We start from the raw sequence: 27,400 nt of genomic DNA, 5'->3' as shown, positions 1-27,400 counted from the left end.
AAATCGATAGTCGAGGGGCTGGCCCTGCCCAACGCGGAGGCTCCGGGAGGCTGGCCGGAGCCGCTATATAACCAGGAGCCAGCAGCTTGCGCCTTCTTTCTCCCTGCGCGTCCAGCGTCTCCAGGCGCAGGCAGGCCAAGGCGAGGAGAAGGGAGACCTTGCAGTGCTTCCTGCTCCTGCTGCTTCTCCTCCTCCTCCCTTGGACAAGACGCTTCTCCTTCTCGCCCAAAGGGGTCCTGCAAAAACGCGCGCGCTTCCTTGGCGCACGGAGATGCGCGCAGCGGCAGCGGGCAGGGCAACAGCTGGCTCTCAGGGATCTCCTCAAGGCGGCTGCTGCTCCTGCAGTTGCTTGGCGCTTTGAAGGGACCCGCTTTGGAGCACCTTACCCGCGGAGGACCGGCCGTTGCGCAGGCGCTGAGGGTGCCTGCCTGCCTGACCTGCTGCTGCTGTCACTTCGGGACTTTGTTCAGACGCCCAGCGCCTCTTCCCTCGGCCGCTGCGATGCTCCCTTTTCCGTGCGGAAGGCGTCCCCAGCTGCTGCTGCTGGGCTACTGTTGGCTGTGGGCTCAGAGTTGCCTCTCGCTGCGAGTCCTGAGTGGTGAGTTGAAGGGAGGGATGAGGAACCTGGTTTCTTATTTGGGGGAGAGCAGCGAGAGAGCTGGGACCCCCTCCAGATGTTTCTGGACTCCACACTCCCATCAGTCCTGACCATTGACCATGCTGCCTGGGACTGTTGGGAATTGGAGCGCAACAACCTCTGCAGGGCCCTTTCCCTGCTGTATAAAGACCCCTGAAGTGCTCCGGGTATTCGGGTGCAATCCTTCCACTTCCCCCTTTCATTGCTTTTCAACTTGATCATTGAACAGTGGTTAGAGATTCCTAAACAGAAAGGTGGCTCTTTCTGGCGGGGATCCTCTTACTTTCAAGCGGGTGGCGCTGTATTGATTCAGTGAGGCAAAGGGAACTCAGGGAACGCAGCCTTGGCGTTGTGTCACTGGCACTAGGGAGGAGCTGTTTCCTGGCGAGTAAAAAAAAGGCTCGATTTTTGTCCCAAGTTGATGATTTGACTTTGCGGAAAGATCACAGCCTCAATCCTGGAAACTCCAAAGATGAGATCCCCAATTCATATCTTTAAATATGGGGGTGGAAAGTTTGATGTCCCTTATATTGTGTCTCCTAAGTCAAAAGGTTTTGCTCTGATCTGTCCTCCATTTATAGAGAGTCTATTTGTCCCTCATTTTTAAAAAGTTCAGAGACTGAGAAGCAGGATAGAGGATCAAATACGGAGAAGCAGGATGGGGGCTCAAATTCCAGATAGTGGTGTGAAAGAGATGCCCATCACACCTGACAACTTTCTCAGTTCCTGCTTGTCTGCAGTAACCACCGAAATCCACATTCATGTTTGTGGATAAGGATTTGTGTGGCAGGAAAGATATCAGTGCAAGAATACCTCTGAAGAACCATGTGTGCTACCAGATGTAGACTTCCACCCTGAGTAGTGGGTGGAAGGGGTATATGGGTGGTGTCCTAAACTTCTGAGCTCATACTTCTACTGAACTTTGACGTGAATCAGTATTGGAAAATCCTACAGCTTCCTCAGATGATCCCATTCTGCAGAGGGTTGGACTAGATGACCATTGGGTTCCCATTCTATGATACGATTGTCTTGCCTTGAGTATTTCTTTCCAAGGAAAGAACTTCACAGGGAATTTGCTGAACTGCTCAATTCTTTATAATTAGGAAGCCATCTTTATATATTGAAAAGCTCCTTAAGGAATTTTAAAAGAAAATATTGATTAACATACAAAGTTTTTCAACTGCGGCGCAAAGTTCCTTCCTGCCTTATATATTTGCCATAAATATGTGAAATATTTCAAAAATATGAGAAATATACTGTGCCTATCCATTCATTGCATGCAAGAGGTGGAGAAGCTGGAACCTGCCCTGTGTGTCCTGCACATAAAGATACAGTGTACATAAGCAATAAAGAATCCAGTTGTATCTTTAAGGTCAACAAACTTACTATGCAAGGAGCTTTGATAGATTAGACCTAAGTTTCCCCGGTGCAGATTCAGTGTGTGCCTATTTTCTAGATGGACCTGTACATATTATTACCTGAGTGTGTTCTATAGGGTACATTTCAGCCCAATTCCAATAGTTTCCTGAAAGGTCAGGCAGGAAGCAAGGGACTAGAAATTGGATAAGGTGATAGTTATGCTCCAGTTTTCCATAATTAGAATAGATTCATGAAACATGAACACAAGAAGCAGGAACCTTTAGACCCCTCGTCATTGGACACACCACTTTTAAAATGAAATGAAAAGAAAAACATTCCAGGGAATCTCTTAGGAATGGCTTAAATAGTTCACGTAACCTAGAACCAGTTCTGATCCTTTTCAGCTACTGATCACATGCAGCACCAACCTTAAGGTGCTATGTAGACACCAGGGGGTGTCAGTGTCAAGAACTTGTCAAGGCTGCCACCACAGTTATGGGGACCACTGCAGATCCCCCCCCATCCCCTGTCTCTGCTTATCTGGCTGTTGTTTCTTGTTCATTCAGTGGCAACAACAAGTAGAAATATTGCCCTTTTGGGCAATTGTGGAGATGGTCTCAGGGAGAGGAAATCAGTGACAGCAGTCACAAGGAAGCAAGTCCATGCAGGAATGGGGAAGTGTTGAAGGCATCTTATCCAGGGGCCCCTCAAAATCTGGATTGTGATAATAGCTGAGGGGAGGGAGTTGCATGTAGCAAACAGGAGATTAATTCATGCCGTTCCTTCTGAGCTTTCTGCCTGGAAGCCACTATACGAATGGAACATTAATCAAATCATAGGAGATAACACTGTCCATTCAGATGCCAGGCAGAACTGTTGAAAGAGATCTGTACCATCTCCAGGTTGCAAAGTCTTTACCTGAAGACAGTGGCCACCCCTTTAAAAGTTCTAAAGTATTAGGCGACTTCTTCAAAGTACTGCACTAATCTCTTTGTCCACCCACCTCTTTTCTACCAGAACACAAGGGGAAGAAAAGCAGAGTGGACTTTAGTGAATTAACTGTACAGGAGGTGCAACAACTGTAGTCTTGGTGTAGAGCATTTCAGGAGTGAAGTGCAACCTATGGATGAAGACCTTGAGATACTTTTGGGTGCTGAATCCTCTGGTGTCTTCAGATAACCTGTTTATGAAGTATCCAACCTGATTTGTTTGCAGAAAGCTTGTGCTGCAGTTAGACTATGTCTTGTCTTTGTTGAGCATCTGTTCACATTTGTTTGTGGTGATGTTATATGGCCATGAGCATTCTTTCAAAATTCATCCTGATTTGCTTGCATGATGTTTATACATCTTCCCATGAATTGTTTGTTCATCCTACACTTTTCAGTGTAGATTTTTTGTGCCAGGGAAACAGAGTGCTTTGATCTACTTTAATTGCACAAACCTAAATTTCTGGTATGGTTTGACTCCATTCCACAAAATGCTGACACTCAGAAGGTGTCCATTGCCTGTAACAACCCAGGACAAATGTGAGAGTGAAAGTATCTGATGGAGAGAAATGACCATGGGATTTGGAGAGAGGGGCATTCAATACATTGGTAACATGGAGCTCTACTTTGTGTTCCTATCTTATTCAAGTGAAGCTTTAGAAGTGTAAAATATCGATGTCTGGGAATTGGGATGGCATGGATGAGGGCGAGGGAAATAAGCTCAATTTAGATATGATGGAGCTGATGTTGCTGGGTAGTTTGTCTGGCTTGGGTTCAACTCATTCTGGGAGGATCACACCCTACAAGAGGATCATATTTGCAGTTTGGTGGGTGTTGATTGACCCAGCTTTGTCACGGGGCTTAAGAAGCACAAAACATTTCCCATTAGCTAAGGCTGGTATACCAGCTGTGGTCCCTTTTAAGCAGAGATAAGCCACAGTCATCCTTACTTTGGTGATTGCCTGAATAGATTATGGCAATATGTTGTATACAGAGCTGCCTTTGAAACTTTCTGAAAATTTATGAATGCTGTTAGACTAACTGAGATGAGCTATATGTAACACATCTTGCTGGTTCTGAAACAGCTTTGTTGTCGATCAGCCCCAAATTCTAAGAGCAATTTAAAGCCTTATAAGCAGTGTTTGAAATCGCCCAGGCGCCAGGCGCGTTTTGAGACTGGCATGGGCCCAACTGTGACTATGTGGATGCCAGGTTGGTGACTGACATCTTCATCTGGCTGGCCCCTCCAGCTCTCTTAAGCAGGTAAGCAGAAGAGCTTATTTACTGCATTTATATCCCACCTTTTTCTCCAAGGAGTACGGTACATGGTTCAAGACCCTCCTCAGTTAATCCTGAGAACGACCCTGAGATGAGGTTAAGAGGCTGTGACTGGCCCAAGGTCACCCACTGAGCTTCATGACTGAGTGGCGATTTGAACCCTGATCTCCCAGGTCCTAGTCCGACACTCTAACCACTACACCACACTGGCTTCCTATAGTATTTCTGTTATGGGGCAGCAACCTAAATTAAGTAGGTAAATAAGTATGGGAAAAGCAAATATGTCACCCAGGGAAGGATCTGAAATATTTTCCTTGAAGCTTGAATTTGTTTTATTTTGGATTGTTTCATTTGATGTTTTAATGTGTCGTAAACCACTTTGAGCTTTTTTTCGTTATAGTAATGAAATGAATAATAATAATAATAAATTTCACTGGGAAAACCATAGCTATGTTTTCCCAGTACTGCTGTATGGAAGTGAGAGCTGGACCATAAAGAAGGCTGATTGACAAAGAATTGATGCTTTTGAATTATGGTGCTGGAGGAGACTCCCATGGACTGCAAGAAGATCAAACGTATCCATTCTGAAGGAAATCAGCCCTGAATGCTCACTGGAAGGACAGATTGTGAAGCTGAGGCTCCAATACTTTGGCCACCTCATGAGAAGAGAAGACTCCCTGGAAAAGACCCTGATGTTGGGAAAGATTGAGGGCACAAGGAGAAGGGGATGACAGAGGACGAGATGGTTGGACACTGTTTTCGAAGCTACCAGCATGAGTTTGACCAAATTGTGGGAGGCAGTTGAAGACAGGAGTGCCTGGTGTGCTCTGGTCCATGGGGTCATGAAGAGTCGGACACGACTAAATGACAAAACAATAAATAAATTTCACTTCAAAAAAGAAAAGATGCCTAGACATGCCATTGTAGAAACTGTGACCCAGGTTCAAGGTGCCATTTGGTGATTAGCTGATATATTTGAGTTAATAAATTATTATTATTATTATTATTATTATTATTATTATTATTTATACCCCGCCCATCTAGCTGGGTTTCCCCAGCCACTTTAGGCGGCTTCCAACAGAACACTAAAATGCAATAACCTATTAAACATTAAAAACTTCCCTAAACAGGGCTGCCTTCAGATGTCTTCTAAAAGTTTGATAGTTATTTTTCTTTTTGATATCTGGTGGGAGGGCATTCCACAGGGCGGGTGGCACTACCGAGAAGGCCCTCTGCCGGGTTCCCTGTAACTTGGCTTCTTGTAACGAGGGAACCGCCAGAAGGCCCTCGGCACTGGACCTCAGTGTCCGCGCAGAACGATGGAGGTGGAGACGCTCGTTCAAGTTTCTAACACTGATAAGCCTTGGGACCTCAGGGTCCTCTTCCACTCACATTTCCTGTGTTAACATCAGAGTAAATGGACCTTTTCGGGATGCTGCTGCTATTAGAGGTTAGATAGGTGTCTCTCAGGGAAAAAAACCTTTTCAGCTGTGATGCCTCACTTATGGAACACTCTCCTCTGCAAAGGTTACCTGGTGCCAATTCTTATGCCTTTTCAGCAGCAGACTCTCTCTCTCTCTCTGTATATATACAGTAACATTCTCCAGATCTTTTTAAACATTAAGATAAAATTGATTTCTGCTTCTGGGTCCTCTCTCTGGGATAAACTTAACAGCAGCACAATATACAAAATCATAGTCTATAACAAGAATGTACACAATAGAAAGAAGTTGTGTTCTCAAAACTACACCATGCAACCAAATTCCAAACAAAGTTAAGCACCTTAAGCCTATTAATTTTAATGGGATTAGACCTGCCTATTTAATGGACTTATTTGCTGTATGTGCACAGGAAGACCAAATGAGGAGGTGCCAATCACAGAAGGAGACTTCCAGGTGCACAGGAAAAGGTTGATTAGGCCCAATTTGTTTTGGAATAAATCCTCCTTCGGAAGACTCTTGAATTATTGCTGTCAACCTGTCTATAAACCACTGTTGTAGCTTGTTCCACATATACGCCAGTATTCCTAATGGTGTAGTCTTAAGCCTGTTTACTGAGACGTAAGTATCTCTATGTTGAATGAGATTGGCTATTTGCTGTGGAGGACTGGGGGTTTCCAAGCCATATTGAAAGCAGAGCTACTTGAAGTTTTGTCTGAGGGTTTTTGTGCAGTCAAAGGATTTTTATTTTTATTTTGAACAGTTGACTCCCTCCTCATTGCTGCATCACAGACTAATTTTGAGATGCCTCTAAAAAAACAACAACAGTGCATTATGAAACATAATGGGAGAGGTGACAGCTGTTGCGGTGTGTGTGTGTAAAGCCCCCTTGGATTCAGGGAACTAGTTCCATGGACTTACAAATACTAGTCAGGGTTGAACTGTAGGCCACAGTAGGGATGGGGGAGAATTTCAACTCAGTTGCCATTTAAGGGCAAACCCACCTCTTCTGTATTTGCTGAAGAAGTATGTGAACCAAAATAGAGCCATCCTTTAGAATTTGCTCTTTCCCAAACTGTGGAGGGCAGTTCTCCAAACCAAGTAACATGTACACAGATGCAAATACAGTGGTACCTCGGGTTAAGTACTTAATTCATTCTGGAGGTCCGTTCTTAACCTGAAACTATTATTAACCTGAAGCACCACCTTAGCTAATGGGGCCTGCTGCTGCCGCCACACTCCCGGAACACGATTTCTGTTCTCATCCTGAAGCAAAGTTCTTAACCCGAGGTACTATTTCTGGGTTAGCAGGGTCTGTAACCTGAAGTGTATGTAACCTGAAGCATATGTAACCTGAGGTACCACTGTACTAGGGTGTGTAAACTGCATGTACCGGTATATATTTGTGAAAGTAACACAGAATAATACATTATATTAGTGGAAATTGGATTGCAAAAAAATTGCGTATTAGGAGAAATTCACACTAAAACATTCAATAATTTTCAAGAGTACTTTTTTTTTTTTTTTTGCTTTTAAAGGAAAAAGTTTAAAAATGAGAAACAGAGAGAAAATGAAATGGATATATTTTCCCATCCCTGGTCACAGCGAACATAATCTTTATTGGGTTCTAAATGAATGTTAGAAGGGGTAGAAATGGAGGCAGTGAGAGATTTTACTTTCTTGGGCTCCATGATCACTGCAGATGGTGACAGCAGTCACGAAATTAAAAGACGCCTGCTCCTTGGGGGAAAGGCAATGGCAAACTTAGACAACATCTTAAAAAGCAGAGACATCACCTTGCCAACAAAGGTCCGTATAGTAAAAGCCATGGTTTTCCCAGTAGTGATGTATGGAAGTGAGAGCTGGACCATAAAGAAGGCTGATCGCCGAAGAATTGATGCTTTTGAACTGTGGTGCTGGAGGAGACTCTTGAGAGTCCCATGGACTGCAAGAATATCAAACGTATCCATTCTGAAGGAAATCAGCCCTGAGTGCTCACTGGAAGGACAGATTGTGAAGCTGAGGCTCCAATACTTTGGCCACCTCATGAGAAGAGAAGACTCCCTTGAAAAGACCCTGATGTTGGGAAAGATTGAGGGCACAAGGAGAAGGGGACAACAGAGGACAAGATGGTTAGACAGCGTTCTCGAAGCTACCAGCATGAGTCTGACCAAACTGCGGGAGGCAGTGGAAGATAGGAGTGCCTGGCGTGCTCTGGTCCATGGGGTCACGAAGAGTCAGACACGACTAAACGACTAAACAACAACAAAATGAATGCTCCATAAAATCACTGGAAAGGTGTCTAATTGAGTTCAACAGGTATGACTCCAGGACTAGCAAGGTAACTGCAATTAAATGCCATCTCTGCAAGTTAAGCCAAGATCACATAAAATGCACCTTGGAGCCAATTGTATTTGTAGTAGCACCTGATTCAAGTTTTCAATGCACTTCTGATGTGTAATAGTGCCATTATTTTCTCTTCTCACCATAAATTAGCTCCCCCAATTCAGCTTTTGTCAATAGGATTGAAAAGATACGGGCAGCTTGGTTGTTATCAGCGAATATGATGGACATTTCTCCCACTATTTATTCAAAACTCTCTCTGCAACTGTAAGGGCTATAAGTATTTCTCCAAAAAAACAACAAAAAACCCCCCACTGGTAATAATGTCAAAATGATAGAATGGTGGAGATGAAAAGGATTTGATCTGTGGGATTCATAAATGAGCTCCTGAGAACTGCGTGCTCCTTATCCCTCAGCAGAGCAAAATTATTCTATTCTGTTCTCTTATCTCTGCTAACTCATGATACTTCATGGTAGCTTGCAGCATTTTTACATTCTACCATGTCTTATCTCATATCCTCGTAATTGACCCTATAGCAATTTTTCTCATGGTGGTAGTGCTATAAGAAGTGATAGGGAAACACATTATGCTTTTGTGTTCATATTGAATTATTGGCAACAATAGCTGTTTGCAATGCAGTAGTTCAGAATGCCTGGAGTTGGCTGAAGACCAGTCCTTAAAAAAGAAAAGAAAAGTGAGAAGACAGGGTTAGGAAAAACTGCTGAGTGTTACATAACCCGCATTGCTGTACCTATGACATCATAAAGCACATAAAGTGATGATAATGCAGTTTGCAAAAATGCAATTACTTTAAGTATCTGTTGGGCAGGAAATACGCGAGCTAATCTTTTTACTAGCCACTTAACAACCAATGTATTAATCAAAGCCATTATGCCTTAATGACTGCTGTTTGCTGTCAGTTTATTTTTGCCCTTTTATTTGTGATATTTTCTTGATTTTGTCAAGTGCGCATTCCAATATTTATGTGACAGTACTCAAAATAAGATCTCTGAAGATCAAAAGTAATTCATAGGGGTGTGTGTGTGTAAAGTTGCCATTTACTAAAATGGAAATATCAGCAACAGAAGTGTGGCACAATTCCAGAGATAGTTGTTGTGTTAATAATGGGCAGACAATAACTACGGTAGCCCAAAGAATAGATGGAGATGCATATGTCAATCTGTTTCACAGTCCTTATGGAATGGTAGATTCCTCTGGACACTGGCATGAGCATCTGGTCTGTGTGGACACTTTTTGCTTTTCTATGAGCAGTTACTCTGTAGCTGATCACATGAGTTCTTGCTCTAGAAACAGGCATTTCATAGAATCATAGCTCTCAAACTACTGGGGTAACATTCAAAAATGCCTTTATGTTTGCACATGCTCAGGCACACTCTTGCTTTTAATTTTACTTCACACATTCCAGAAGAGAGTTCTGGAAGTTACACAGCTTCTGGAGCCAGCCCCGGGCTCACATTAGAGCTAGTTAAAGGCTTTCTAATATTGATCCAAGACATTTGAATTCACATCACCTCTTCACGCTGAATAGGAGGTTGTGACTTATGCTTCTCTACGAAGAATTACAACTGGCTGAAGCATGAAAGCATTTACAACTTTGCAATAAGCAATACCTCTGATTAGGGCAGCACTATGTCAAAATTAGACTAGCTAATTTTAAGGTTGGTTTCCCATTGTCAAGCTTGTATCACCCTTATGTTCAAGATGTTGGCAGCAAAATAGATGGGACTAAAGTAAAGGTAAAGGTAAAGGACCCCTGGACAGTTAAGTCCAGTCAAAGGTGACTATGGGGTTACGGTGCTCATCTTGCTTTCAGGCTGAGGGAGCAGGTGTTTGTCCACAGACAGCTTTCCGGGTCACATGGCCAGCATGACTAAACCACTTCTGGTGCAATGGAACACCGTGATGGAAACCAGAGTGCATAGAAACGCCGTTTACCCTGCTGCCACAGTGGTACCTATTTATCTGCTTGCGCTGGTGTGCTTTCAAACTGCTAGGCAGGCAGGAGCTGGGACAGAGCAACAGGAGCTCACCCTGTTGTGCGGATTCGAACCATCAACCTTCTGATTGGCAAGCCCAAGAGGCTCAGTGGTTTAGATCACAGTGCCACTTCCATCCCAGGCTATCTCACAACGGAGCTATGAGGAGCATTAGGCAGAAAGACGGGCATTTGCCCAAGGCCTTGAATCCAGGAGTATTGCCAGACTGCTGCATCGGACTTCCCTACAAACAAATCAAAATGAGTGCTCAGTAAATAATAATGTTTAGTCACCCTACAAACAAATTAGGATGAATGCTCAATTGGTGGCTTGGAAGTGACCCTCTGTCTCCCCAGTTCAATACAATAATCATGAGGCTGCGCTGACTCACTTTGGGTGTGATTGGCCATTTTCAAATATGCTTTTGATCTATTCACTTACTTCAGAAGATAGAGCAAACTAATGCATGAATATATGTTTTCAGATTCTTAATAACATTCTTGGAATAAGCTTAGCGCGATTTATCAAATCATGTTGCAAAACATAGTTGGAAAAACAAAACAAACCTTGTTTCAAGACTTGAGCTTTTCTGAATATTCATCAAGAGCTTTGATAAACCAAAGATCCTTGATGAAAGTAGGAGTCCTCCTAAGATGTTATCTCCTCCGCAAGCAAGAAAAGAAACATGGAAGTGTGATGCTTCACAATGTTTTCAGTTTAGAAAAATGACCCTTGATCACTGTGGCCACAGAAAATAAGTGCAGCTGCTGTAGAGGATCTGCTGCTTCTGTTACTTGAAGTGAAATGAGCATGTTCCACTAGGTAAATGTGGGTTTCACTTGTGGGAGGTGATACATAAGTAGCAGTCAAGTACAACATTCCTTGTTTTCCTAGAGTAGACATGCGGGGGAATGTTTGGTCCAGCCAGTTGAAAACTTACTGTTTACTCCTGGCTGGGACAAACTTCCTTTGCATGTGACTAGAGGTGGGTGTGACCTTACCTGTCCAGGTAACAAAAGGACAAGGCATGCTGCCTCTCTCTCTCTCTTTGACTTCCTCCGTCATTCGAGCAGCTTTTTAGCTAGAAATGCTCTTTTGGCTTTTAGCCAACAGAGGACACTGGGATTATTCCCATTTGGGATAGATCCACATGCATATACTTTGTAACTAAGTCTGCCTTCAGGGATCCAATTGTAAACTGATGATGTGAGTAAACTTATTTTATACACTTTAAACAAGATTGTGACATTTTTATTCTTTTAAGAGGGATATAAGGAACTCACCAGGAACCTCATATTGAGAGGCTTAAACAAGCCTGCAGCCAGCTATCCACTGGGCGTTTAAAAGGGGAATGTAAAACTCTGCTAAGTAAAGGAACTTGCTAGTGCAAGTTAGGAAAGATATTAATAAACAATATAACCTCTTCTGCCTCCTTGAACATTCCCACAGCACTTGTGCTCCGAGCCCCAAAACTCATCCCTAATGGAAATAAAGACACAGTGGAGACAGAATTTAGTTTAAATGTTAATGGGCAAATTTTGGCCACAACTTTATTGAATACACAAATGTGACTGGCATTGGCTTAGGCATTGGTATCAAAACTGTATCTGGCTCCTGCCCCACCCTGCAGGAAGCCTGGAAGGGTAAACAACCAGCAAGGGGATCTCCGTCAGTGTATATTGACAGGTGCTCACCCCTGGGGATCCCCAGGGGTCCTGGCATGGCCCTAGCCCCTCTCCGGGCTTCAGACGAGATCCAGACCCCCAGATTCTTTTAATGGAATACCCTATTCATTGGAGGGGAAGGTGATGGCCGCACCTCCCCTCCCCACATTTCCCTAAACCAATGCCTAACTGCCAAACCTTACAAAGTTGTGACGATTGCTAAGAGATTGCTAAGAGGTGGGCAAAAACCAAGTGGCCACAGACAATCTGCCACAGTGGGAAAAATTCCTACCTGGCCCCCATTCCAAAAGAGGTGACCAAACATGACCTAATTAACGGGTGGGTGAGTGGGTGTTCGGCAGCGTGAAGCAAAAGGAGGTCCCTATGTCGCTCTGCCAAATAAGATACCCCCAACCCCTAACCTTGCCACGCTGCTGATTGGCTAAAGGCCGGTAGCATAACTGTGGCATCACCGGCTTGGGGTGGGGCAAGCCCCACCCACAAGCCAGTTGGGGAAGAGTTTCAGGGGCCAAGCACAACAAGGACCCTCTGTTAGGAGGATCCAACTTGCCAGGCATCTTTAGATTGCCCCTGATACAAGCAAATCTGCAGCAGGAAGGTAAAGAGAAAAGAGGCAGGTTATGCTGAGAAAGGCAGGTGAGCAGAACAGGTGAATTGGGTCCAGAGCCAGCTTCAGAGTCCAGCTTCGAAAACAAGGTCTCCCACTGATCAGAACATCTTCTACTAAAAAGAAAAGGGGGGGAGTTAAAAACATCACAGCAGAATGAGAAGCAACTTCATGTGGATTTAGTAATACCATATTATTCAAATACAAACAATTTAATAGTACAATTATCATGAGTTTCATCTGAGTGACTGTAGAGAAAATAAATAAATGAGTGTACACATACATATTATGCCTTTAAGTTATTCTCTGTTCTTTTGAACCAGGGCACAGCTAGGGTGTGTTAAATAGAAATCCCCAAAGCTGAGAAGAGCTTGTGTGCCACTTTTGACTAGACCAACAGAAGCCTGCACAGGAAAGCCATTGGTTAACCTTTAGCTTCATGTTTAGAGAGAGCGTGTCCCATCCTAGGTTTCAAGTTATGCTTCAAGATCTCTGTGAAGCCACAGATACCACCAGTTTGAGACTGCTGGAACATTCTTAAGAGACTTCTGCTTAGACAGAACTCTGGCTGTCTGCCAATACTGATCCTATAATTTACAGCTGCAGGGTCCATGAGATCAAATGGGGGTGGGGGGAAGCATCTATTACAGAAACAACTAAATGGGTCTCAGCCTCACATTTTATAGCATATTAAATATATGGAGTGGAACTAATGCCAAAAAATAGACATTTTCTACTTAGAACGGTAAAGCTGTCAGAATTTTAATAGTTTGGCGCACAATTGCCTTCAGGAAATACTGTAATATGCAGGGCTTTTTCCTTGATAAAGGCATACCACTTAAACCAACAAGTAAAACAGTGTTTCATTTGCTCCTTCAGCATAATACCAATTTGCTGGTTGAAAAACCATTTATCGTGTATTGATCCAGGTAATTAGACTTCTGCGTTTCTTCTGGAAATCTGTGAAAACTAAAATGCTGAGTCTGTTTTAGTCAGATGTGCAAATAAACTTTGATACAGTACTAATGTATGCTCTCAGGTCTGAAGAGCTCTGTTCTTTGTGGATTCTTTCAGAGCTCACTTTTTCTGTGATTGCATTAAATTGGAAGTGTGGCACTTTAGGTTGTAGGTGATAGATGCATACTGCTCAGAACGGGTTTACACATCCATGTACATTATTTGATTTATCTGTATTTATATACCACCCAACTTTATCAACCCCTAACTAGGATGTGTGTCTTCTGGGATGTGCTCCTGGGTGAGTTACGTGACCCACACCTTGCTTTTGCCCTGGGTTAATGTGAATTTTGCTGAGGAAAGGCACTGTGTATATGAGACTGTGGGACCTGCACATTGACAAGGAAAGGGAAGGGATTGTTACAGTATTTAATAATAGGCAGAGAAGATGATCACGAGGTGAAGCCATAAGACGTTTGGTAGAGATAACTGAGAATATTCTGATTCAAAATTTGTTTACGAGATAGTGGGACAAATCACAATGACAGTGCTTAGACTTTCCCTCTGATTTTTATTTTTTATTTTGCAAACAAGGAGAGTGGAATAGTCCCCACCTCTTAGCAACACAGAAAGGTCTGGCCTCACCTCTGATTGATTAATATTGATTAATTATATACCACTTAATGCCAAGATAGGCTTCCATCCATTTACAAAAACCATGTGTAAAATCCTTAAAACATTCAACTCTGAACATCCATAGTTTAAAACATGCAGCAAAACAATAATCTTGCAACAGAGTAACTAGAACAGGGTACTTGGATCAAGAGATCAAGAGAATTCAATATGAGAAGTTCAGGATTAGTGAGTTGGAGTATACACTCTCTGCCTCTCTTCTCAGGGGAGTGATGGGTAGAAAAAGTTCACCAGGCCCTTTGTAGTGGTTGATATGAAGTACTTTGAAACTCAGAAGGAGCTGGACTGATTTAACTTTCAAGTAGGTGGACTAGAAGGGAGCTTTGGATAAGAGGAAAGCTTGGCTTCATTTGTTTCTTATCTTTTTAATTCTACATGGCTGTACTGTTTCTTTATTTCTACAAAGTTCTTTATTACCCTTATTGTTTTATCATTTCTTTATCACCCATTCTTCTTTGCATTTATAGTATTTCTCCTATTTTATTAAGCAGATATATAATTATTTCTCTACTACCCCTCGTGTTTTAAGTTTAGTTCACATGAGTTACCGTTTTGAGTGTATGGTCTTTTATTAGTGACTCAGCTGTACCCATGGGGAATAGTTTTGAACCCAGATTCACTTGCTACATTTGCTGGAAAAGATGGCCAGTGGGAGATCTCCTACCATAAGACTTGTGCCTCATGCGCTTAAGGGAATCTTAAATTCTGAATGCTCGGGCAAGATGTTCTTAAGTTCTGATTCTCTGGATGTAGTTAGGTAGGACATTTGTGTACTTAGAAAAAATATATTGGCAATATACCTCCCCAGGGGATCTTGCACTGTTTTAAATAGTCACTCCCTGACTCACCAAGTCATGTATGGTAGCTTACAAGAATTTGATCAACCTCCTTGTTTTGCTTCCTACCTGAGACCACCAATAGTGTCTGTTCTCAGGCACCAGGCAGGTTACTATACCTGGTTGGTCACCAGAAATCAGCTTTATGGGTCACATTTTGTTCAGGCTTGGCAAAAGATAACCAGCTAGAGGGATGAAAGACCAGCATAAATGTTGAAGCAGAAAGATGTTTCTTAGTGGAAAAGAAGCTGTTAGTTTCCATATATTTATCTTACTAATGAATACAGAGTACAATTATGAAATTATGCTGCGGCAGTAGTTTTTGAAGAGGCATAATGTAATGTGATTTATCCTAAAATGCAGATTAGATCCCATCGATGGAACAAAAAAGAAAAAGAAAAAAAGGGGTATGGTGCAGTGAAACATCAATAGTACTTAATGCAATTCATCACAAGATTGGCTTCTGAATCGGATCAAAGTTCTAACATAATAGGAAAGGATGATTGCTAATCATATGATACATCATGGATGGGTCAAAATGCTACCCCAGAGATCTGTTCTTTCTATTTATCAGCTCACATCTTGCATTTTCTGTGGCATGTTAGCTCTCAAGCTGAAATTGTGTGTGACGTTTAGGTAGTCAGGACCACTTGTAGGATGAATAAAATAACTTTGGTGCATTAACAGAAATATCAATGAATTTGTTATCATCATTTTCAGCAGCTGTGACAATCCGTTGCCTATTATGTAACATTTGAGGGTATGGCTGTTAATTTTTAAAAATGTCAAGTTGGTCTTTACTCCTATTATTCCCTTCAGGTTTTTTCTCTATTGGTCTCTTCATTTCCTGATCTTCCAGGGATTCTCATACATCCCTCTTCTTTAAAACTCATGGGCATTCGTCAACATCACTCTTTGCCTCTCCAACAAAACTCTCCAGTTTCTTATCCTCCATGGTTCTCTTTAATTCCCTTTTGAAGCTGTCCAGATTGGTGGCAAAAATCACACACTCTCTGGTAGAGAATTCCTTGGTTTAACTAAGTGCTGTGTGAAGTAGTCCCTCCTCTTATTTGTCCTCATTCTTCTACCATGCATCTTCATTGGAAAAATGGGTTCTAAGTATTATATGAGAAAGAGAGAAAGACTTCTATCTACAGTGTTACCTTGGGTTAAAAACTTAATTCATTCTGGAGGTCCATTCTTAACCTGAAACTGTTCTTAACCTGAGGCACCACTTTAGCTAATGGGGCCTCCTGCTGCCGCCACGCCGCCACACGATTTCTGTTCTCATCCTGAAGCAAAGTTCTTAACCTTAGGTACTGTTTCCGAGTTAGCCGAGTCTGTAACCAGAAGTGTCTGTAACCCAAGGTACTACTGTACTTTTATACACCATGCATAATTCTGTCATGTTCCCACAGTTTACTTACATTTTAAAAATAAGTTTAAAAGTCTCAGTGATTGTAGCCTTTTCTCATTGAGAAGTTGCTGCAGTTGCTTGATCATTTTTACTGCTCTATTCCAGCTCTGTAGCATTTTTTTAAAAAATAACCAGACTTATAGGTAGTCTTTCAAACGTGGTCACACTAGATTTGTATAAAGGCATTTTGATAACGGTATTTTTAGTTTCTTTTATAAGGCCATAACAATTTGACCTTTACACAACAGTCAGACAATGGTTTGATGTTTTCATCAAGTTGTCCACCATAACCTCAGATCCCATTGTCATTTATGTGGTTAGAATTCTTTTTGCTCTAATGCAAATCACTTTCTACTTGGACTTACACAGTGGTACCTCGATTTACGAACATAATCCATTCTGGAAGTCTGTTCTGAAACTGAAACCATTCTTAAACTGAGGCCCGCTTTTCCTAATGAGGCCTCCCACTGCCAGTGTCCTTCCACTGTTTGGATTCCATTCTTAGACCAAGGTAAAGTTCACAAACTGGGATACTACTTCCGGTTTTATGGAGTTCGTAAACTGAATAGTTTGTAAACAGGGCTATTCTTAAACCGAGGTACCACTGTACTTAGAATTTATGTGCATACTTTATATGTATGCTGAATTATATTTGCTATGCTCATCATGCAGTTTTGTGAGTTTCTTTTAAGAGTTCCTTGCAATCCCCTTTTCTTTTAAGAACATTGAACAATTGGGGATCGTGAACAAATATGGATATCATTCTGTTCCCCCAGAACTACTGATAATTTATGAATGTTTAAAGAGCACTGGTCCTTTACAGATCCTTGGGGGACCCCACAGTTCACATCTCTCCTTGATGCAGTATTTCTGTTATTTAACTAGTTTCTGATCCATAAGAGGACCTCTCCTCTTATCCCATTCCTGTTGGCCTTATCTGGTACTAGATATGCTTTCTCTTTGTGGAGTTGGAAAGTATTTTTATTCAATTCATTCATGAAAGCCAGCAAGGAATAAATGCATGCCTACCTTCATTTAATATTGCATGCTTTTGATATGGTATTTGTTGGATATTTCACAGACGATGTGGTAGGTATAGAGCTTTCTGGTCTAAATTATATTTTCATGGGGAAATACAAAAATAAATAAAACAAGGATGATGCTGTGATTCTTTCAGTAGGCTGAGTCCACATCTGAGTTTGCAATTTGTTTCTTGTTTTCCTTAAACTATTCGGATCACCTTGATTCTGTGTCTTAACTTTATACTATATTGTTAAATAGGATGTTTACTCTATTAATATAGATATTTTATTATATATATATGTTTATCATATTAAACATGACATATATGTGTGTGTGTGTTAGATAAATATGAATTTGGTTACTAACAAATGTACATCTGGTTCCTTTGTCTGGATACCATAACTCATGACCACAGCCTAGGGTTGCATATGATTTTCTGTTGCAGAATTGGGACCACACATATGGCACTGAAAAGTTGACCAGTTCTGCCATATATGGTAGGGCTAATGTGCTTGGGCATGAGGGACAAGCAGTGATGTGCACATATCTCTGAATCAGAATATGCAACCATGAATTAGATTTCTATCACACTGTCCACTTAATCCAGTAAAGTCAGATTAAAATGATCCAACAATTTAGAACTATGTGACATAATCAAAACCCAAACCTGGCAATTAAAAGGCAGCAAGAGGTGGCACATAACTGACCCCAAAACGAAACAAAAAATAATGGTTAAGTGATTAAGTTATAGTGCAATTCTATGCATGTATTCTTGGAAGTAAACCCCATTAAGTTCAGCAGGACTTGGGCTGCATTCAGGCAGCACTTTATTGTTTCCCTGACATTTCCATACCTGATAATTTCTTATCTTTTATGTGGTATTTCACATGACATAAAAGCCACTTTTGGAAATCTGGTGGAGGTTTAGCACTTATTTCCATACTAATTGTTGTTGTTTTTTAATCTGTTTGTAATCCCATTAACTCGCAAGCCTGATAACTTGGAAAGCTGAGTTTTGTATTGTAGTTCCATGTGATGAAAAGTGGGGCAATATCCCAGCAAGAGTTCTTTCCCACTGTTCAAAATTCGCTTGACATGGCAGTATGTCAATCTAAAAGCCACAGTTCCATAATGCAGCTGGTACTGCAGTGTAAAAGGAACATTAGAAATTGGGATAGAAGCTCTAGCCTTATAACCAGTAAAACTAATGCAGCAAACCTCACATTTGAATGCAGCCTTGCTTCCAGCCCATAACCATGTGTATTAGCCTAGCAAAGAAGTTTTGAGAAAGGCACTGAAAATATTGTAAGGTGGGGGATGACATATCTACCTAGGCAAGGAGTTACATACGCTGGGAGCCATCACTGAGCAGACCCCCTTCCACATCCCTACTGGATGTACTGCAGACAAATGGAAGATATACAGCATAACCTTATCAGATGTGCTCAGTGATAGAGTAGCCTAAAATGGGAGAAGGAGGACCTTTACATATTCTGGTCTCAAGCCTGGTAGACTTCAGTAGTGCCAGCAAGCACTTTGATTGGAGTCCAAAAACTTATTGGTATCCAGTACAGTTAGTACAGCAAAAGTGTTATTATTATGTCCCAAGGACCAGCCCACTTAGTGCTCTTGCTGCTAGCTGAAGTTTCTGAAAGCTTCTCTATAGCAGCCTCACATAGAGCACATTGCAGTAGCAGTCCATTCTTGAAGTAACTAGGGAGCAATGTAGTGTAGATAGATATTCTTTTCAGAGTCCTTAGCAGGGCTTTTTTTTTTCCCCTATCTGGAACTCGCCAGAGTTCAGTTCCAGCACCTCTCAGGTGGGTGCCATTGCCATTATAAGAGAACAAGAGAGATGTTCATGGTGAGTTCCGGCACTTCTTTTTCTAGAAAAATAACACTGGTCGTTTGGAAACCATAGTTTCATGCTATGTCTGCTATGAACCTGTGTGAGCATTGGGTTCATGCGCTTCACCCTCTCATAATTTTTCACAGTCACAAGGAGAGGATTAGAAACATTCATTTCTGCTTTTGAACAAATCAGTGTTTCTGATTACTGGTGCTGGTTTTAGCCTTTAAAGCCCTAAACGGTTTGGGCCAAGGATACCTGAAAGACCACTTTCATCCATATGAGCCTCACCAGATGCTCAGTTCAACATCCGAGGTCCTGCTGTCTGGCCAATCAATAAACCAAATATTTATATGTTTATATTCTTACATTTGTAGCCTACGTTCCTTCCATTATGTAATCCAAGACAGCATTCATGTGCTTCCCAAAGACAGCCTTTCATCTATTCACTGACCAGAGCCAGAACTGCTTAGCTTCAGCAATGTGGTGGCCTCGTGATTCTTCAGATCAGACCTTGGGCAGGCTCCTTACACAGGGCATTCTCAATGGTGTCCCCATACCCTTGAACCCTCTCCCCATTTCTGTTTTTTGTAACTTAAAAGGTTTTGCAAGAACAAACCATGCTTTAGATCCTGAAAGGTGTATTAGAAAAGTATTTAAAACATGAATACTGGGGAAACTGGTTTGTTCTAATTAAACCTAGTTTGTGCAAATCACAACTCTCTGAATTCATAATGGAGGACTGTAGTTTGTTTAAAAGCTGAAAGGATGCTTCCATTGAAGCTCACTCCATTTAAGCTTCTCATGAGGTCCTTTCCAGTTCCATTTTAACAGGACCAGTATCAGCATTTTGATGACTGTTCAAATTACACTTGTCTCAGGACCTATCATGTGACATTTGCTCAGGAGACAGCTTTTGCTCATCAATCTCTGTAGTTGGATAGGAGCAGAGCAGTTAGGGTAGAGAGGATCAATGGAGGAAAGATGTCATTTTCATTTCATTCCATTTCTTTCATTTTTCACAAAAAATTGTTCATGGCTCCCACAAAAAATAATAATAATGAAAATGTACACATGATTCATTGATTTCCCCCCCTTTAGTCTGCACTTGTGGGTTGTAACCTTCACGAATATTGTACCTATTGCGTCTCAAAAGTTATCCTATCAGATTCTTACATTTTTAAGGCACATAACATTATTGAGTTGTTTATTAATTTTTCAATCATTAGCATGGGATTCTGGGGAAAGTTAAATAAAAGATGGTGCGAGAGTAGAGGAATGTAACCCTGATGTCATTCATATGCTGTTTTGCTATGAAAGAAGGCTCCATTAACCTATAACTGCATGTCTCTATATTGGTGTGTGGTTGTTTTTTTAGGGCAAAAGATATGTTATGGTGATTCAACACACCCCTGCTACAAGATAGCCTATTTTCAAGACTTGTCCAGACGTCTGGGATTCCAGGAGGCTCGCCTGGCCTGTGAAATAGATGGTGGAGTACTCCTCAGCCTTGAAAGTGAAACAGAGCAAAAGTTAATAGAAAACATGCTGCAGAACCTCACAAAATCAGGCCTTGGCATTTCTGATGGGGACTTTTGGATCGGGCTGTGGAGAAGTGGAGAGGGACAAACCACATCAAGTGCCTGCCCTGATCTTTACAAGTGGACAGATGGAAGCAATTCACTCTTCAGGTAAATATTTTGTGTCATTTGCTGCTGCTGCTGCTGCAAACAGAGACCAAAAGGGGATTTGGGGCTGCTAGGCAGACTTGATATTGCCCTGGGGCCCCATAATCCCTGAAGAGAAAATGGATCCTGTGAAATAAGAATAATGAATTATGTATTAGTAATTTATAAAGAAAGAAATGTTTACTAGTGAAATACCCACCAAATGCTGGCAGCATGTATAGAAATGTGACTAAGTGGGTAGATAAATGCTAATCTCAATTTTCTCTGTTTTTGTCTCACTTTTCCCATTTCTCTGCTCCATCACTGAATCTAGCATAGTATCATTTATATCCAGGGTAGTCAACATGCTGTCCTTCAGATGATGTTAAACTGCAGCTCCCAGCTTCCTTAGCCATTGGCTATGTAGGCTGAAGATGATGGGAATTGTAGTCCAACAACATTTGAAGGCACCATGTTGGCTACCTCTGGTCTTCATAGGCATACAGTGGTTTTCCAAAGCTTCAGAATGAAGTATTTCTCAGTCCTTGCTGGGAATTGAACCTTGGATGTTTTGCCTACAGAGAATGTGCTTTACCACTGAGCTACTCCTGCTCCCTTTTTTAGATCCAGCAAAGCAAAAACGGACTCACAAGCAATAATAGTTTTTAAACTAATTTTTACTGTAATTTGTGTATTGTTACAGAAATTGGTATACAGATGAGCCTTCCTGTGGGAGCGAAGCTTGTGTTGTGATGTATCATCAACCAACTGCAAATCCTGGCTTGGGAGGGCCTTACCTTTACCAATGGAATGATGACAGATGCAACATGAAGCACAATTTTATCTGCAAATATGGTCCAGGTAGGAAATGCTGAAGATGAGCTTCATATGTTGTGTGTGATTTCTGGTTGATTTTTCAAACCCTTGAAGTCCTGGTGACTTTACCCTAGTGCAGGCCATGTATCTCATTAAGACAGGTGAAATTCACTGTTTAGTTGGATTAGTGTATAGAAGCAAGATAAAATGTAAACAAGGGGGTACTATGTTATTCTGTTACTAAGAGGCAACATCACCCCGCTTCAAATTTTAACAGAGGGCCTAGATTTTAGCAGAAGTTAAACTAATCATTACACACTATTTTATTTTCTGCCTCAAGCATAGGATCTTGCATTAACTATCCATACAGTAGTATATATATCTCCTTATAAATAAATTCCATTGAGTTCAATGGGACTTATTCCAAGGGAAGTAGGTATAGAATTGCAACTCTAATTAAGTGCTTCTTAAGATGCTACAGGATGCATTGTGTCCTTAAGTACAAAAATCTATCCTACTGAACACAATTGTCAACATATGGTTTTAAGTATCTGAAAAGCTGTTTATTTAAATTTAGGATTGCCTGAAAAATGTAAACAACCTATTCCTCCCTGCCTTGTTTGTATATTATTTTAACAGATGACATCCTAGAAAAAGAATTAGGAGACAGAGCAGATCCAGATTATGGTAAGAAACGTTTGGATTGAGTTGCAATGGTAAAGCAATAGAATCTCATCCATCATTTCCAAAAGCAAAACAATCCATAGATTGGAAAAGCAGAGTAGCCATGGAACAGCTGAACAATGAATCCTGTAGAGAATAATAGTTACCATATATGTTTTTATAAGTGTATGGATGCATTTTGGAATATTTCCGTTCGTAACCCTTATTCCAGATGTTATCCCTATGTTACAGTAAAGTCCTTAGACGAGTTTATCACCTACACGTATTCATGTTCAAAACTGATTAATCCTGTTGCCTTTGGAGCTTTTGCAAAGTGCAGTGATATGTGCAGATGTCCCAACACAGGAATTCGATTTTGTTTTGTTAAAATATGTAATTACTTTCACAGAAGCCCAGCCAACGGTGCCAGCAGGGAAGCCTCACGATTCAAGCAAGCCAGAAGATCATTTTCCGGTGGTTGTTACTGAAACTGGTAATTGATGCATATGATTCTGATATCTGAGTAATATTTAAATATAAAGCATAGACTGCAGACATGCAAACCCCACTTATTCATCATATGAATAAACTGGCTGTACTCCCAGAAACTAAAATGAACCTGAGCTCTGGGATTTTAAAAAGAAGAAGAATTCAAGATGTCGTTGCTGCAGGGCAAATAGCTCTACTTGGGTTTTTAAGGGGAAATGCTTTTTGTCAAGGATAGACATCACATTGAAAACAGCCAGAGTCAATATGCCAAGTATTTTCTCCCACAGTTTCCTCTCATTCTTACTTCAGAGCCACACACAGTGAATGAATTGCAGGGGGTTCTGCATGTTCAAGTCTTAATCTAGTTCATTAAGCTTAATGGACCGCAGAATAACTAATTAAAAAAAATGATCTAACAAAACATTGGGTTAATGAACAAGTTTTGGAAAGTCAGCTTTTTGCTAAAGTTCTGCACCTTCCCAATCAGGTTCTTGTTTTGTTTGTTTGGCTTTTATAAATGGTGGCTTGTGAGGTTGTTTGCTGAGTACAACTGCCTACAGCTATGATGCTGAAGTATGGGGCATGCATTTCCCCCTACTTTGTTAGGTAGTGCTGGAGGTGGGGTACTATTGAAGCAACCTGCACCCGTGCTGGGTTGACCATCCGGTTACCAATCATACATGGGACTGGGTTCAGCACTCCCTGCTTCCTCTGCCACCGCTCAACACAGAAAGGAAATGGTGAGAACCAAAAGCCCTGGCCAGGACTGAAGATAAACCCTGGGACACTCTCAAAACTTTTACAGTTGTACTTTATGTGGAAAAGTCTTTAGAGGCGGGCAAGTTGTCTTTCATGTCTTTGCCACAACCAGTTTTTTCACTGATGCCTTGAAAGAGCCTCAGGGTGGTGTTCTGCAGTCTACAGTTTGAAAATTGGAAGAGTAGAGTTCTTAAGATTGGATACCTCTTGGGTTGTAAGATTTCATGGACTAGATCACGCTAGTTCATACGTGTGAGCCATTGGCTTAAGAGATCTCTGATTGTTGTGATTGACTGGTGCAGTACAAGATTGACTCTGTGCAAGCAGAGCCTATGATTTCAAGCAAAATACAATAATGAAACCCTTTTTCTTGTAGGTTTAATTCCCAATTTAATTTATGTTGTTATACCTACTATACCACTGCTGTTGTTGATATTAGTGGCTTTCGGGACTTGCTGTTTCCAGATGCTGCATAAAAGGTAACTATTATGGCTGGACAGAAAGAGTGTCTTGGAACTTAAGCTCATGTATTATAAAATTAATCCTTCCAACTGACTCATATCCAAGGCCATTCCACACACAAAGCAAGGCCATTATCATTTGCACTTGAAAATGAACATTATTCCAGTGTTATGCCTTGACTAAAATGGCAGGAAGTCCACATTTAATAATGTAGCCACATCGTCAAATAGATAATGTGTTCAACATTAATAGCAGGTATATTGAGTTTGCAAAACCTAGAACTCGTTGCTTTTGTAGATTAGTCATGGGGAGCCTTGGCCTTCCAAATGTTATTGGACTACATTTTGCATTTTTGTTGCTCTTTGGCCATGCTGCCTGGGGCCGATAAGAGTCTAACAACATCTGGATGGCTGCTGCTTCCACACACCTATAGTATAGAAACTAGAAAACTAACATTTAAACCCAATGCCTAAGCAAACAGCCCTTAGATAGAAGAAAAGGTCCTTGTTGTGTACTTGATTACAATGCAAAACTCAACTTACTACTTTTTCAACCCTGCTCTGATACCCGCCTAGCTTTTCCTTTCAAAAGTCTGTTTAAGAAGAAATCAAGGTCAATCATACTCAGTGAGTTTCCCAGCTTTGAAGATTTGGTTAGTTTCTGTTATCAAAAGGATCACAGGAACAGGCTGTTTTTTAGGGCTGAATCAGCTGAAACACTTTCTCTGACACAGGCTGTGTACCCACCAAACATTTAAAGTACATGACACCACCTGAAGAATCCTGGGAACTGTAGTTCAACCCATCACCAGGGTTCTATGGGGGAAGTAATGTGCTATAAATGCATGATGTGCACACAAGCACAGTATGTAGTCTTGGAATATTGTGGGCACTGTTCTCTCTGCACTGCAAGCGAGGGTGTAGCCACTGCTGCTACTGCTACCTATGCAGAAGAAAGAGCAATGGCAGGAACACAAGGATTTGATCCCATGCTGAGCTTTGTCCTCATCCCCATAAAGTTTAGTCAGACTTACATCATCCACATTTCCTTAACCAATCGGCTGCAGTCAAAGATGTGGAGCTGAAGTGGGTTGGGAAAACAACACAGGCATATCTGACTGAAAGTTGCAAGGAGAGGTAGGAGTTGACGCACAAATGCCATTTCAGCAGCAAACTTATGTCAAGAACACACCAAGTTCTGCTCCAACAGGATGCTCTATTGCTCTTGCTCTCAAAGGAAGAAAAAGTTATGATGGTCCCACTGGTAGTGCTAAAACCAAAGTAAGGCACGAGAAGCATCCACACTGAGGATTTCTCCTGTGCTTTATGGCAAACCAGCAACTCATTCATGCTTAGTGGCTTTCCCTTTCCTTTCTTCTAGGGAAGCAAGGAGAAACTGCTTCAGTGACTCATCTCCATTATCATCTGAATGCCTTGCAGAAAGTTTAGATTCTAACTTGGTATATTTCTCAGTTTCTATGATTGTATTTTTAAGGTAGAGCTAGGATTCCTGGCAACTCCTGTGATCTACAGAACGCTCTTCCAAGAAACTTTGCACAGGGACAGAATCTCCTCACCAGGAGGAGCTGGGTTGGCTTCATTTAGTTTGGTGACCTTGAAATTGTGTTGCTCTAGATCTATGGATATAGTTCAATCTATGCACTTGGCTCAGAACATATTTTTGCTACCTTTGTTCAGATGACATCCCACTCAAAGTGTCCTTTAAAAGCAGCAGTACTGGATTGGGAGTAACTTTTCCTTGCTTCATTCCATGGCACTGTGGCAAATTCTAAAGGCTTGGCACAATGTGGTTTGGATCAATTGTGCTTTTATTATCAGATTGTTCCTAGCCCAACCCATGCATCTCAGACGACTAACAGTTGTATGGGAAGGACTCAAATGTATTGCTAGGCTTTTAGCTGCAGTGCCTTTGAATGGAGCCATAGAAAATAAGCTTCCACATTATGGATATAGTGCCCTTAGGTTAGCTGAGAAATAAATGCATACTGCAAAACGGGTTTCAAAGTATAACACTGCTAATGGTGGATTGAAGAAGGAAAGCCACTGGGCTGATTCAACAGCTATGGCTATTAATTACCATTAGGGATTTTTGACTCAATACAAAGAAGCTATAGATCAGGTAATGAATTAATGTACTGTAAGATAAATATGTAAAGTACCACACGAAGCTTACTGGATCTAAGCTTTAGACTTTAAGGTTTGCCTGAGGGTGGGCATAGATTTTGAGGACCATATAGATGATAGATCTGTGAGAAAGCACAGCACTGATAGGCTCATCTTGTATACTTCCTTACCAAGAAAAACATCCTGTCGAGTGTGAGGTCACTTTCCAGCGGCTAAGTGCATAATCTTTTTACAGGAGGCCAACCAAGCAACATTAGTAGCAGAGACCATTTGGAAAGCCTTATCAATTGTTTTTTGTACACCGTCACCCATCTTTCATTGCATACTTACATGAACATATGAAAGGAATAGATGCATAATAAATGCATGTATATACAATTGTGTTTCTAATTTTCCAGTAAAGGAAGAACAAAAACCAGTCCGGACCAGTCTACGCTATGGATTTCTAAGAATGCACGGAAAGACAGCAGCATGGAGGTATAGAGATATGACTGAAAAGAAAGCAGGAATAACACTTTTCCATTCAGGATCTATTATAATGTCATGTCAGATATTAGCTTGGAATGGCTTGGAATTGCAATGGATCAGCAAAATGAACTGGAAGCTCCCCCTTGAGGCAATTGTTCAGATCATTTTTATATGCAATGTTTGATTTTGAATTCAGTAGCAAAACATGGCACTCCAAAAGAAAAAAAGAATGCATTTATTTTGCTATGGAAACTGACTCTGCTACAGATAGTATTGAGATGGAAAGAGCATTTGGAATATATATGGGAAAATGTCTTCTGTATATGTCACTTCTAAACAGTCATTTCTAGTTTAAATTTTAACTCCCTCCTTGTTAGTTTCTCATACGTTGTATTGTCTCTTATTAATGGGTGTACTGTAAATTCAGTTAATATAAATTTACAGTGTAACAAAATAATTTATCTTTGCATAAAAATTTGATAAAAATATTGACTGTAGCATTATTTATTTGAAATAGGAGGTGATTTTACTGTTGTTCTTTGACTTACATTACTAAAGACAATGGCAACACTGTGCTATTCTGCAAGGATAAACTTCAAAACCACGGGGAAACAAACTGATGAACTGTAATGAGTACACTTTGGTAGCAAAAAGGGTGTTTTTATATTATGCTTGACCAGGGGCAACTTGAGTCATTCTGCCTGTGAAAAGTTATTCATTCAATCCTTGGAAATGAAAAAAAGGGGGGGGATGACCAGGCAAAGATCGCTAGTTATTGCTGTGCCAAGTAACTAGATTTTAAGAACAATTGTTGATGATCTAAAT

At 41.1% G+C, this 27,400-nt stretch overlaps 1 protein-coding gene across 2 annotated transcripts; it reads left to right on the top strand.

The window, feature by feature from the left end:
• On the top strand, positions 1 to 27,400 carry CHODL (chondrolectin). 2 transcript variants are annotated; one of them, XM_083500381.1, is made up of 8 exons: positions 1 to 598; positions 20,486 to 20,798; positions 21,478 to 21,635; positions 22,230 to 22,277; positions 22,663 to 22,746; positions 23,878 to 23,980; positions 25,344 to 25,422; positions 26,506 to 27,400. In XM_083500381.1, the coding sequence occupies exons 1-8, from the start codon at positions 502 to 504 to the stop codon at positions 26,506 to 26,508; spliced, it is 885 nt and encodes a 294-aa protein (XP_083356507.1). In that variant the 5' UTR covers positions 1 to 501; the 3' UTR covers positions 26,509 to 27,400. The 2 variants fall into 2 exon arrangements, with proteins under 2 accessions (XP_083356507.1, XP_083356506.1); XM_083500380.1 differs by lacking the exon at positions 25,344 to 25,422 and having other exon boundaries at positions 2 to 598.

This window comes from Podarcis liolepis (genome assembly GCF_965112155.1).
Source record: "Podarcis liolepis genome assembly, chromosome: 4".
Lineage (NCBI taxonomy): Eukaryota > Metazoa > Chordata > Lepidosauria > Squamata > Lacertidae > Podarcis > Podarcis liolepis.
The sequence above is the reverse complement of the archived record's forward strand: the minus strand, read 5'-3'. Positions and strand labels throughout refer to the sequence as shown.